The 14,208-nt window shown below is 43.3% G+C and overlaps 2 protein-coding genes across 2 annotated transcripts in view; both read left to right on the plus strand.

The window, feature by feature from the left end:
• LOC309564419 (uncharacterized protein) overlaps window positions 1-14,208 on the plus strand; it is a gene marked incomplete at its 3' end in the record, with an annotated part of 909,898 nt that overhangs the window by 462,530 nt on the left and 433,160 nt on the right.
• On the plus strand, window positions 5,694-8,237 carry LOC309563479 (uncharacterized protein; the record flags this gene model as incomplete). Its single annotated transcript, XM_082267872.1, has 2 exons — window positions 5,694-5,757; window positions 6,934-8,237. The coding sequence occupies 2 exons, from the start codon at window positions 5,694-5,696 to the stop codon at window positions 8,214-8,216; spliced, it is 1,347 nt and encodes a 448-aa protein (XP_082123998.1). The 3' UTR covers window positions 8,217-8,237.

Here is a 14,208-nt window from a genome sequence, read left to right on the forward strand (position 1 = left end):
GTATAGCAGCCAATGAAGAAGGGTAATGGACTGAGTATAGCAGCCAATGAAGAAGGGTAATGGACTGAGTATAGCAGCCAATGAAGAAGGGTAATGGACTGAGTATAGCAGCCAATGAAGAAGGGTAATGGACTAAGTATAGCAGCCAATGAAGAAGGGTAATGGACTGAGTATAGCAGCCAATAAAGAAGGGTAATGGACTGAGTATAGCAGCCAATGAAGAAGGGTAATGGACTAAGTATAGCAGCCAATGAAGAAGTGGTAATGCAGTGGCTATCATGACAATACATGGATAACCCTACCAATACACGGGCAACAAACAAACAATGATAGGAATACATTCTGGAGCATCCAGTCAAACAAGGATTTGTATTTTACCATTGAACCTTACATTTTAGATTATAGAATATAGATTTATAGGTTGCTATCAGCTACCGTGCATTTTGCGTTACTGAAGGAGCTGGGTTTTCATTGGTCCAGCCAATGTATAATAAATTTGATGTATCTTTTTTATTTCCATTATACAAGATTTGATTTAAATTCAACTTCACTTTTGTTGTTAATCAGTTATTCCGATTTTCTTAAATAAACAATAAAGCTTTACACCTTTTATATTCTGTTCTGATTACTTTTTTTCTGTTTTATTTACAATTTATTATTATTATTATTATTATTATACAGGATTTATATAGCACCAGCAATTTGTGCAGCTCTTTACAACATGAGTGCAGACAATACAGTTACAATACAGGAGCAATCAGAGGGCCCGACTCGTTAGAGCTTAAGCCTCGTACACACGCAACGATTGTTGGCCGACCGATCGGCCGTCTTTTGTCCAGTGTTGTTGTTTTGGTTGAAATGTGCTCTTGACTGCACACAAATTTTATCGGCCAACAACAACCAACTTCAGAAGTGATGTCATGTTCTGGTTTACTTTCCGTGTGTTTTTTCTTCTCTGAGCATGCCCAGTCTTGCTCATCACATTTTTGTCTGCCGAAATCTGTACTGACTGAAGAACAATCGGCCGTTCTGTTTACGGCCAACAAAAATTTTATAGCATGCACACCAGATTTTGTCCGGCTGAAAAGTCGCAGTCGGTTGTCGGAAGCATCATACTAACAAGCCGAAAATCGGCAGATCAGTCGTCGGACGAAAATTCCCTGCCGATTTTTGACGCGTGTGTACGAGGCTTTAGTCCATAGAGTTCAATACTTTGTTGACCCACCCAGAGTTGAAAACTTTGTTGACCCACCCTTTGCAGCTATAACAGCTTCAACTCTTCTGTTTGACCGTTCTTCCAGAAGCGCATTTGTGAGGTCAGGCTCTGATGTTCGTAGAGAAGGTCTGGCTCGCAGTCTCCACTCTGATTCATCCCAAAGGTGTTCTATTGGGTTGAAGTCAGGCCAGTCAAGTTCTTCCACCCCAAACTCACTCATCCATGTCTTTATGGACTTTGCTTTGTGCACTGGTGTGCAGTCAGGTTGGGGTCATCCCCAAACTGTTCCCATAAAGTTGGGACCATGAAAATATGGACCTTGCTTTGTGCACTGGTCCAAATCATTTGGTGAGGGATGATTATGGTGTGGGGTTGTTTTTCAGGGGTTGGGCTTGGCCCCTTAGTTTCAGTGAAGGAAACTCTTAAGGCGTCAGCATACCAAGACATTTTGGACAATTTCATGCTCCCAACTTTGTGGGAAGAGTTTGGGGACGGCCCCTTCCTGTTCCAACATGATTGCGCACCAGTGCACAAAGCAAGGTCCATAAAGACATGGATGAGCGAGTTTGGGGTGGAGGAACTTGACTGGTCCTGACCTCAACCCCATAGAACACCTTTGGGATGAATTAGAGAGCGAGTTTCAGTGAGGTTGACTTGTACCGGAGATATTGGCAACTTTGGCCATTCGGGTGTGGAAGAAAATATATTCTTCCACTGAGAGCTTTCATCATTGGATCGCTCTCTAGACCAGTGGTGGTCAACCTATGAGCTAAAGGGGTCCTCAAATGCCATCCCTGACATCACCAAAGGGCTGCACGTAATTTTCAACATACTGTATGTGTGCAATGGGAAAAAGAACATAGAAACATCAAAAGGCATCTACAGATACGTGATCATCCGACAATGGTGGATCACATTGGTCATGGGTGAATATTGAAGGAATATACGTAACTCCATTTTGTATGCTCCTCCATTTTAGAGATCAACTGTCTCCATTTTAGAGTGTTTAAGTTACACGTTGCACTTATGCCTCGTTTCCACTGAGTGGTACGGTACGGTACAGTTCAGTACGGTACGGTTCGGAACGGTACACCTTGCGTTTCCACTGCCAATATTACCCTTTCATGATAGGCGTGGTGTAGCAGGAAAGATGTGATACACGATTCTCTGTCAACCAATCAAGGTTCTGCAGAGTGTAGCTCCACCCTGTTGGTACGGTACTAATGTGCTTGGTACCCCAACGAAAGGGTCCCAAAAAAGTGGTACGGTACGATTCGGAATTAGGGTACCATTCACAATGGAAACGGCATAAATAGCGTACCGTACCAAACCGAACCGTACCGCTCAGTGGAAATGAGCCATTCGTGACTAGTGAAACTAGAAACTTTGCATTCCTTGTAAATGTCTGGATTTTCCCATAATCATCTCAAACCTGTTTTTCTGTATCTGCTCTAGCCTTCCCTCTCCTTGTAAGCTGTATATAACCCTCAGATGCTATAACGAGAATGAAGATTGATTTCACCTGCTACTCGTGTGTATTATTTTCCTTTGGGTGAAGTCCATCTTCCAGGCTCCTGAATTATACAGAATTGGCTGACCAATTAGCCAGGGGCTACCGAGGAAAGGGTCCATGCGACCATCAACAAAAATGACGGCACTGGTTTTTACACATTTTTGTGGGTGTCAACCGCCCATCATGGAGGCTGCTCATGAAGAGGACACTCAGGGGTAAAACATACAAATAATTGGGAATGCACTAAAAAGTAGTCAAAGTATCAATAAACCAGGCTGCATTTCTAACAATGTCCACAAGGTGGGGATCTCACTTGTCAGTGGATCATAGAGACGGGAAGTGATGTCATTTACAAACAAGAACTGATATAGACAAGAATTTCCAGGTTCAGGGTGAGTTGGGAGGGATTAGAGAGGAGACATTGTTGGAACTGGCAGCAGAGGAGGTAATAAGATATTATTTTATATTTACACCCGGTAACCGCCCCGTCATGTTTCCTCCTTTTCCTCCAGAGCTTCTGGTTTATAAACCGGATACATCCTAAATATAGAACCTTTTATCCAACTGTCTATCCAGAGCCTCTGGTTTATAGACCAGATACATCCTAAATATAGAACCATTTATCCAACTGTTCATCCAGAGCCTCTGGTTTATAGACCGGATACATCCTAAATATGGAACCATTTATCCAACTGTCCATCCAGAGCCATTGGTTTATAGACCGGATACATCCTAAATATAGAACCATTTATCCAACTGTCCATCCAGAGCCTCTGGTTTATAGACCGGATACATCCTAAATATGGAACCATTTATCCAACTGTCCATCCAGAGCCATTGGTTTATAGACCGGATACATCCTAAATATAGAGCCATTTATCCAACTCTCCATCCAGAGCCTCTGGTTTATAGACCGGATACATCCTAAATATAGAACCATTTATCCAACTGTCCATCCAGAGCCTCTGGTTTATAGACCGGATACATCCTAAATATGGAACCATTTATCCAACTGTCCATCCAGAGCCATTGGTTTATAGACCGGATACATCCTAAATATGGAACCATTTATCCAACTGTCCATCCAGAGCCTCTGGTTTATAGACCGGATACATCCTAAATATAGAACCATTTATCAAGCTTATCTCGGGGTTCTTGGCTCTCATCACGAAGATGAAGTCATGGCTTCACTGGATTCAGATATATGAAGGAAGAAGAATAAACAGTTAGAGCTCAGCTCCCAGCCATGCCTCATTTGGAATCAGATCTGTCAGTCTCTCTTTCCTCCTCAGTTGTCCCTCTCTTTGGTCTGATGTACGGACCACCATAAAAATTATACTAATTACCTACCTAAAGTTTTATACTACACTAAACCATTCATCCATCCATGCTAAAAAAAAGTGTCTCCTTGTCTCAGCTCAGACAATTGGGAGGTCAGATAGAAGTTCTAATGAAGGCAGCAGAAGGTATGAACATTCCTACAGTACGTAGAATAAGATATAAAGCTTCTAATTTTTGTGGTTTGATGGAACTGATGCTGCAATTCTGTACCTCACAGTATGTTAGTGGAAGATTGTTGGTTTTCTTTGACCCTTCACCATACCCTGACGGGTTCCCTGTCTCTGTCATGTGATCCTGAACACCAATCACGGCACAGATGCCCCCAGACCTGTTGTGGTGGAGTTGGCTGTCAGGGTGACATCAATGTGCACAGTACACTCAGTGTAATGCCTCCTTTCCACTGAGCTTTCTGGTACGGTTCGGTTCGGTACGGTACGCTATTTATGCCGTTTCCATTATGAATGGTACCCTAATTCCGAACCGTACCGTACCACTTTTTTGGTACCCTTTCGTTGAGGTACCAAGCACATTAGTACCGTACCAACAGGGTGGAGCTACACTCTGCAGAACTTGATTGGTTGACAGAGAATCGTCGATCACAGCTTTCTTGCTACACCACGCCTATCATGAAAGGGTACTATTGGCAGTGGAAACGCAAGGTGTACCGTTCCGAACCGTACCGTACTGAACCGAACCGTACCACTCAGTGGAAACGAGGCATAATAGGACGGGGCTCACAATATATACATTCCAGAGTTCAAAATTGTGTAAGAAACCATAATTTATGAACTGGAGAATTGCCGAAAGTGCAATCTTCTCAAACCACTGAGGGCCGCATAGTAGGAAACAGAGGGCTTCACAGAGCCCATAAAATAACAGTTTGACATGCCTGGTTCGAGTTGTACCTAAAAGGAAATCTCTGGTTTTCATCATTGAAATATGAGGCCTTTAATATAGTATAACGAGAGGTCCAAGAGGAGCCTATGAGAACTATGGAGGAACGCTGTGCAGATATCTCCATCCCACTATCCAGTAACAGACAAGGGATGTGTCTGGATGGTGACTGTATCATTGTGTGTGTCAGGTTCCTATAAGGTGTCAGGATGTCACTGTCTATTTCTCCATGGAGGAGTGGGAGTATATAGAAGGACACAAGGATCTCTACAAGGACGTCATGATGGAGAATCAGCCGCCCCTCACATCACCGGGTAAGAGGAGACTTTATTGTAAAGGAGAGAGCAGTACGGAGGCTCCACCTAGATCCCCCATCATCTGATAAACACATAGAAACAATGTATTCAGTCAGTGTGTGTGTTTCCTACAGATGGTTCCAGTAATGGGAACCCACCAGAGAGATGTCCCCGTCCTCTGTATTCCCGGGATTCCACACAGGAAGGTCACACCATCCCTCACCATCATCAGGTAGGTGGGACTGAGCAACTAGAACTGTTCGAACTCCAATGTAATCTAAATTGTATATGACATTTTGCTATGTAACCTCTTGTTCCCTTTTCTCAAACATATTCTGTCATCTTTGGGGTTTAGGGTGAAGAACTGAAAGCCATCAAAGTTGAGGTTAAAGAGGAAGAAGAAGAGATGTTGGTGAGTGGAGATCAGCAATCTATGGAGGAGGGGGAGATGATTATAAAGAGTGAACAGAAGGAATCTTCTCTACATATGGACACAAGTAAGTCCTAATCATTAAATGCAGAATCAATTTACTTCTATGAATGTAAAGTATGTATTTACAATGTTACATGGGTTGAAATGTAAGATTTCAATTGTCCATTGAATTTACCTAAAAAACCCAAAGCTCACAGTTGATCCAGAGGAGCGTAGAAAAGCCACAGTCGATTTTGCCCAATTTTCTTTAAGCTAAAATAATTCCTTCCCGATCCAAAAAAGGCAATCCGATAACTCCTCAGATCAATATTCTACACTACTTCTTCCTACAAATATTAGAAGCACTTCCAGTCAGCTAGAACAAATTCCTGTGGAAGACTATTCCTCATTATATAGCATTTAATAATAGCTTCTTTTTAAATACAGACGTGAAACAAACTTTTCTCACTTGTAGAAAGTGAATGTTGTCCTTGTTTAAGATACAGTAGAGATCTTAACATCCTTCAACATTGGAAAGAATTAGAAACCTTTAATATTAGGAGCAAAATTGTCATCGATATACCTACTCAAATGTTTCCGGCATATGTGGTGGGGAAACTTTAATTCTAAAGTCGTAGCCAAAAAAATGTAATCCTTATATTTATCACACTACTGAATGTTCCCAATAGTGTACACCATCTCCATTCCTCTATTTAACGTCATGTTCCCAACAAATAAGGCGGAGATACTGTACACCATATGAAAGGTCCATCTCCATTCCTCAATATAACGTCATGTTCCCAACAAATGAGGAGGAGATACTGTACACCATATGAAAGGTCCATCTCCATTCCTCAATATAATGTCATGTTCCCAACAAATGAGGAGGAGATACTGTACACCATATGAAAGGTCCATCTCCATCCCTCAATATAACGTCGCCTTCCTAACGCATGAGGAGGAGATACTGTACACCAGATGAAAGGTCTATCCCTGTTGTTTTCAAGAAATGAGGAGGAGAAATGTCCATTTCTGTTCTTCATTAAAACAATCTCATCAAAGCTCATACAGGCTAGCCTGTATGGTTTGGTTGTATTCTGTCCTTTATCTGGCTTGTACACCTATTTTTGTTATGCTTGCACCCGGTTCCATAACAGAGCTCTGGAGGATCTGGAGATCCTTGTATGGACACACAAATATGATTTTTGAATGTAAGGCATTAAGACTACTTATAAAATGTATTTAATTTTTTTTCCAACAGGTGGATGCTGTGCCAGGAATATCTCTGAGGAACATCTTATGTTCTCCCCAGATTATAATGAAAAATCAAATGACATTGAACAACACTTTCCAGGAGAAGAGGTCATTACTCCGAATACACAGAGATCGATGGATCCCTCCAATCCTCAGGAGTCCTCTGATAGATCACATACTGTAACTCCAGAGACACATCTAAGATCTCACAGTATGGAGAGATCTACAGATCCGTCCAATCCCAAAGAACGTTTCCGAAGCCATGAAAGAGTTTCCACAGGAGAGCGTTCATTGTCGTGTTCGGTGTGCGGAAAATCTTTCACTAAAAGCGGGGACCTTCATAGACATCAGAGGACTCACACGGGTGAGCGTCCTTTTTCATGTCCAGAGTGCGGGAAATGTTTCACTGAGAAAGGAAACCTTCTTACACACCAGAGAATTCACACGGGTGAACGTCCTTATTCGTGTTCAGAGTGCGGGAAATGTTTTATCCAGAAAGGAGACCTTCTTACACACCAGAGAATTCACACGGGCGAGCGTCCTTTTTCATGCCCAGAGTGCGGCAAATGTTTTATTCGAAAAGGAAAACTCCTTGTACATCAGAGAAGTCACACGGGTGAGCGTCCCTATTCATGTCCAGAGTGCGGGAAATGCTTTATTCAGAAAAGTAAACTTGATACCCATCGCAAGACTCACACAGGCGAGCGTCCCTTTTCTTGCCTAGAGTGCGGGAAATCTTTCAGTCAGAAAGTAAACCTTCTTACCCACCAGAGGTGTCACAGTGGTGAGCGTCCCTATTCATGTTCAGAGTGCGGGAAAGGTTTCACTGACAAAAAAGTACTTCAAGTGCACCAAAGAATTCACACGGGGGAACGCCCTTATTCGTGTTCAGAATGTGGAGAATGTTTTATTAGGATAGAAAAACTTCATAAACATCAGAGAATTCACATAGTGGAGAATCCCTATTCATGTTCAGAGTGCGGGAAATGTTTCCCTAAGAAAGGAGACCTTCATGCACACCAGAAAACTCACACTGGGGCATGTCCCTATTCATGTTCAGAGTGTGGGAAGTGTTTCACTACGAAAGGAAGCCTTCTCGCGCACCACAAAATTCACACAGGTGAGAAACCCTATTCATGTTCAGAGTGCGGGAAATGTTTCACCGCGAAAGGAAGCCTTTTTACACACCAGAGAATTCACACAGGCGAACGACCGTATTTATGCCCCAAGTGCGGGAAATGTTTTAGTCAGAGGTCCAGCCTTCTTAGACACCAGCGATGTCACAGGTGAGCGTCCCGGCTTGCATTAGGAGTGTGGGCTGACCTCAACCAGATAGAACACCTTTAGGATGAATTAGAGCAGAGACTGCAAGCCAGTTTTTTCACCTCAAACTCGCTCATCCATGTCTTTATGGACTTTGCTTTGTTCACTGGTCCAAATAATTTGGTGGAGGGGGGATTATGGTGTGGGGTTGTTTTTCAGGGGTTGGGCTTGGCCCCTTAGTTCCAGTGAAGGGAACTCTTAAGGCGTCAGCATACCAAGACATTTTGGACAATTTCATGCTCCCAACTTTGTGGGAACAGTTTGGGGATGGCCCCTTCCTGTTCCAACATGACTGCACACCAGTGCACAAAGCAAGGCCCATAAAGACATGGATGAGCGAGTTTGGGGTGGAGGAAGTTGACTGGCCTGCACAGAGTCCTGACTTCAACCCGACAGAACACCTTCGGGATGAATTCGAGTGGAGACTGTGAGCCAGGCCTTCTCGTCCCAACATCAGTGCTTGACCTCTCAAATGCGCTTCTGGAATAATGGTCAAATATTCAAACAATGGTCAAAAATGTTTTACACCAGATGTGACAACGAATTGGCAGCTGAAGAATAAGATGGGTAACAAAGAAGGTAACGCACTGGCTATCGTGACAATACATGGACATCCCTACAAATACACAGGCAATAAACAACCTACGGCAGCATTATATAGGCAAAAAAAATGGCGGAACATCAATGAGGATTTGTCTTTTATGAATGGACCTCCTGTTGGCTGCTGCACATCTTTGCTGTGTTTTCATCGGTTCATCCAATGTATAAATAGTTTGATGTCCTTGTTGCATTTCAGTTTTTCTTTAAATTCAGTCTTAGTTTTATTGTCTGGTAATTAGTTACTTTAATTTCCTAAATAAAAAAATAAAGCTGTACACTTCACAATCTTCTGTTCTGAGTCTGTTGTTTTTTTTTTTTTTTTTTTTTTTTTTTTTATGACAATAATTCTAAGGCGATTGGTGATTGGATTGTGCTCAGTTCATAGAGAGTCATCCATTGGTGTGGTGATTTGAAGTGCTCAGTTCATAGAGAGTCATCCATTGGTGTGGTGATTGGAAGTGCTCAGATCATAGAGAGTCATCCATTGGTGTGGTGATTGGAGTGTGCTAAGTTCATAGAGAGTCATCCATTGGTGTGGTGATTGGAAGTGCTCAGTTCATAGAGAGTCATCCATTGGTGCGGTTATTTGAATGTGATCAGTTCATAGAGAGTCATCCATTGGTGTGGTGATTGGGATGTGCTCAGTTCATAGAGAGTCATCCATTGGTGTGGTGATTGGAAGGTGCTCAGTTCATAGAGAGTCATCCATTGGTGTGGTGATTTGAAGTGCTCAGTTCATAGAGAGTCATCCATTGGTGTGGTGATTGGAAGGTGCTCAGTTCATAGAGAGTCATCCATTGGTATGGTGATTGGAGTGTGCTCAGTTCATAGAGAGTCATCCATTGGTGTGGTGATTGGAATGTGATCAGTTCATAGAGAGTCATCCATTGGTATGGTGATTGGAGTGTGCTCAGTTCATAGAGAGTCATCCATTGGTGCGGTGATTGGATTGTGCTCAGTTCATAGAGAGTCATCCATTGGTGTGGTGATTGGAATGTGCTCAGTTCATAGAGAGTCATCCATTGGTGTGGTGATTGGGATGTGCTCAGTTCATAGAGAATCATCCATTGGTGTGGTGATTGGAAGGTGCTCAGTTCATAGAGAGTAATCCATTGGTGTGGTGATTGGAATACGCTCAGTTCATAGAGAGTCATCCATTGGTGTGGTGATTGGAGTGTGCTCAGTTCATAGAGAGTCATCCATTGGTGCGGTGATTGGAATGTGCTCAGTTCATAGAGAGTCATCCATTGGTGTGGTGATTGGAATGTGCTCAGTTCATAGAGAGTCATCCATTGGTGTGGTGATTGGAAGGTGCTCAGTTCATAGAGAGTCATTCATTGGTGTGGTGATTGGAAGGTGCTCAGTTCATACAGGGTCGTCCATTGGTGCCATGATTGGAATGTTCTCAGTTCAGTTCATAGAGAGTAATTGAGGTTTGGAGAATAGATCTTGCTCCACTGAGACCTTTGGACACTGGAGCACTCTCTAGGCTGCTGGGGATATTTTGACCATCTTATTCTTCCATATGGATGATCATCTTGGGCTCCTTTTGTACACTATAGTTCCGACCGGATCCACCATTCCGTTTTTAAGTTGGACCCGCACCCCCACCTACATTAAATCCGATCACTTTAAAACAGACGGATGGGGTTCTGTTGCTTTTCTGTCTAGTGGACAGTCTGATCTAATGGCAGTTGGGGGAAAACGGACAGGCACTTAGTTTAAATCCAACTGCCCATAGAGGAGAGCGGGCTGTGTCTGCTCTACATAAGCGGAGCAGACATGGACCTGTCATCTGCCTGCTCACTGGGATAGGCGGAAAGATCCCTGTTGAGCAAGGTTTTTTTCCAGAGAGTCCGACGAGTTGACGAGTCCAGCAGAGTATGCACAGAATAATTTTAATAAAAATCCAAATTGTAGGATTCACTAGCAAGGATACAGACACTCCCCACTCCCAGCGAATATACAGTATCTCATAAAAGTGAGTACACCCTTCACATTTTTGTAAATATTTTATTCTATCTTTTCATGTGACAACACTGAAGAAATGACACTTTGCTACAATGTAAAGTAGTGAGTGTACAGCTTGTATAACAGTGTAAATTTGCTGTCCCCTCAAAATAACTCAACACACAGCCATTAATTTCTAAACCGCTGGCAACAAAAGTGAGTACACCCCTAAGTGAAAATGTCCAAATGTGGCCCAATTAGCCATTTTCCCTCCCCGGTGTCATGTGACTCGTTAGTGTTACAAGGTCTCAGGTGTGAATGGGGAGCAGGTGTGATAAATTTGGTGTTATCGCTCTCACTCTCTCATACTGGTCACTGGAAGTTCAACATGGCACCTCATGGCAAAGAACTCTCTGAGGATCTGAATAAAAGAATTGTTGCTCTACATAAAGATGGCCTAGGCTATAAGAAGATTGCCAAGACCCTGAAACTGAGCTGCAGCACGGTGGCCAAGACCATTCAACGGTTTAACACGATAGGTTCCACTCAGAACAGGCCTCGCCATGGTCGACCAAAGAAGTTAAATGCCGTGCTCAGCGTCATATCCAGAGGTTTTCTTTGGGAAATAGACGTATGAGTGCTGCCAGCATTGCTGCAGAGGTTGAAGGGGTGGGGGGGTCAGCCTGTCAGTGCTCAGACCATACGCTGCACACTGCATCAAATTGGTCAGCATGGCTTTCATCCCAGAAGGAAGCCTCTTCTAAAGATGATGCACAAGAAAGCCCACAAACAGTTTGCTGAAGACAAGCAGACTAAGGACATGCATTACTGGAACCATCTCCTGTGGTCTGATGAGACCAAGATAAACATATTTGGTTCAGATGGTGTCAAGCGTGTGTGGCGGCAAACAGGAGTACAAAGACAAGTGTGTCTTGCCTAGAGTCATGCATGGTGGTGGGAGTGTCATGGTCTGGGGCTGCATGAGTGCTGCCGGCACTGGGGAGCTACAGTTCATTGAGGGAACCATGAATGCCAACATGTACTGTGACATACTGAAGCAGAGCATGATCCCCTCCCTTCAAAGACTGGGCTGCAGGGCAGTATTCCAACATGGTAACGACCCCAAACACACCTCCAAGATGACCACTGCCTTGCTCAAGAAGCTGAGGGTAAAGGTGATGGACTGGCCAAGCATGTTTCCAGACTTAAACCCTATTGAGCATCTGTGGGGCGCCCTCAAACGGAAGGTGGAGGAGCGCAAGGTCTCTAACATCCACCAGCTCCGTGTTGTTGTCATGGAGGAGTGGAAGAGGACTCCAGTGGCAACCTGTTAAGCTCTGGTGAACTCCATGCCCCAAGGCAGTGCTGGAAAATAATGGTGGCCACAAAAAATATTGACACTTTGGGCCCAATTTGGACATTTTCACTTAGGGGTGTACTCACTTTTGTTGCCAGCGGTTTAGACATTAATGGCTGTGTGTTGAGTTATTTTGAGGGGACAGCAGATTTACTCTGTTATACAAGTTGTACACTCACTACTTTGGAATCAGCAGGGATCATTGATAGTTTAAAAAACTATTAGCTGGGTAACTTAACGACCACAACATACAGGGATATACAATGTACTCTTGGCATAAACACACACACTCATCATAGGTTGAACTGAATGGACTGGTGTCTTTTTTTAAACCTCAGCTTCAAGGTTTGATGTGTTGTGCATTCAGAGATGGTATTCTGCACACCTTGGATGTAACGAGTGGTTATTTGGGTTACTGTTGCCTTTCTATCATCTGGAACCAGTCTGCCCATTCTCCTCTGACATCAACGAGGCATTTTCCTCCACACAACTGCCACTCACTGGACATTTTCTCTGTTCCCACCATTCTCTGTAACCCCGAGAGATGGTTGTGTGTGAAAACCCCAGAAATACTCAGTTCAGCCCGTCTGCCACCAACAACCATGCCACGCTCAACGTCACTTCAATCCCCATTCTGACGCTCAGTTTGAACTTCAACAAGTGGTCTTCACCACGCCCAGATGCCTAAATGCATTGAGTTGCTGCCATGTGATTGGCTGATTAGCAATTTGAGCTACCAAGCACTTGAACAGCGAATTGGCCAGCGAGAGTATATTTAAGTTTTAAATTTCTGTTTCACTAATCTCCCTGGGGACTGAAGGTGCTTAGGAGACGAGGTGGCAGCCATCTTGGGTGCACTCAGTTGACCCAACAGCCTGTCTTTAGAGTGCGGGAGGAAACCCACAAGGAGAGCATTCACACTCCATGCAGGTCGTCTCCTGGTCAGGATTTGAACCTGATGACCATTTATTGTTGAGCTTCACAAATGTTTAATGATAGAACACTACAAAACGGCATTGTTGATTTGACAGTTGAGGCAAAACATGCAAGAAAAACAATGTATGCAACACCAAGGAAGAACGCACCACGCTGCAAGGGCTCCAATTTAGTAAATACAACAAAGTGTGTATTTTATTTTCTATGAACCACAAGATGGCAATCTAACTAACTGCCAATGGAATTCAAGGACAGGAAGTGATGTCAGGAACAGACAGGAAGTAGAGAGGAGACATTGCTGGAACTGGCAGCAGAGGAGGTAATAAGATATTATTTTATATTTACACCCAGTAACCCCCCCCCCCCAACATGTTCCGTCCTCTTCCTCCATGGTCACTGTGACGTCTGCTATGGTTGATAGTCCACATGCTTTTTAAATATAGAACCATTTATCCAACTGTCCATCCAGAGCCTCTGGTTTATAGACCGGATACATCCTAAATATAGAACCATTTATCCAACTGTCCATCCAGAGCCTCTGGTTTATAGACCGGATACATCCTAAATATAGAGCCATTTATCCAACTGTCCATCCAGAGCCTCTGGTTTATAGACCAGATACATCCTAAATATAGAACCATTTATCCAACTGTCCATCCTGAGCCTCTGGTTTATAGACGGGATACATCCTAAATATAAAACCATTTATCCAACTGTCCATCCAGCGCCTCTGGTTTATAGACCAGATACATCCTAAATATAGAACCATTTATCCAACTGTCCGTCCAGCGCCTCTGGTTTATAGACCAGATACATCCTAAATATAGAACCATTTATCCAACTGTCCGTCCAGCGCCTCTGGTTTATAGATCAAATACATCCTAAATATAGAACCATTTATCCAACTGTCCGTCCAGCGCCTCTGGTTTATAGATCAGATACATCCTATATATAGAACCATTTATCCAACTGTCCATCCAGAGCCTCTGGTTTATAGACCGGATACATCCTAAATATAGAACCATTTATCCAACTGTCCATCCAGAGCCTCTGGTTTATAGACCGGATACATCCTAAATATAGAACCATTTATCCAACTGTCCATCCAGAGCCTCT

The sequence above is a fragment of the Pelophylax lessonae genome, assembly GCF_965119305.1.
Source record: "Pelophylax lessonae genome assembly, chromosome: 9".
Classification (NCBI taxonomy): domain Eukaryota; kingdom Metazoa; phylum Chordata; class Amphibia; order Anura; family Ranidae; genus Pelophylax; species Pelophylax lessonae.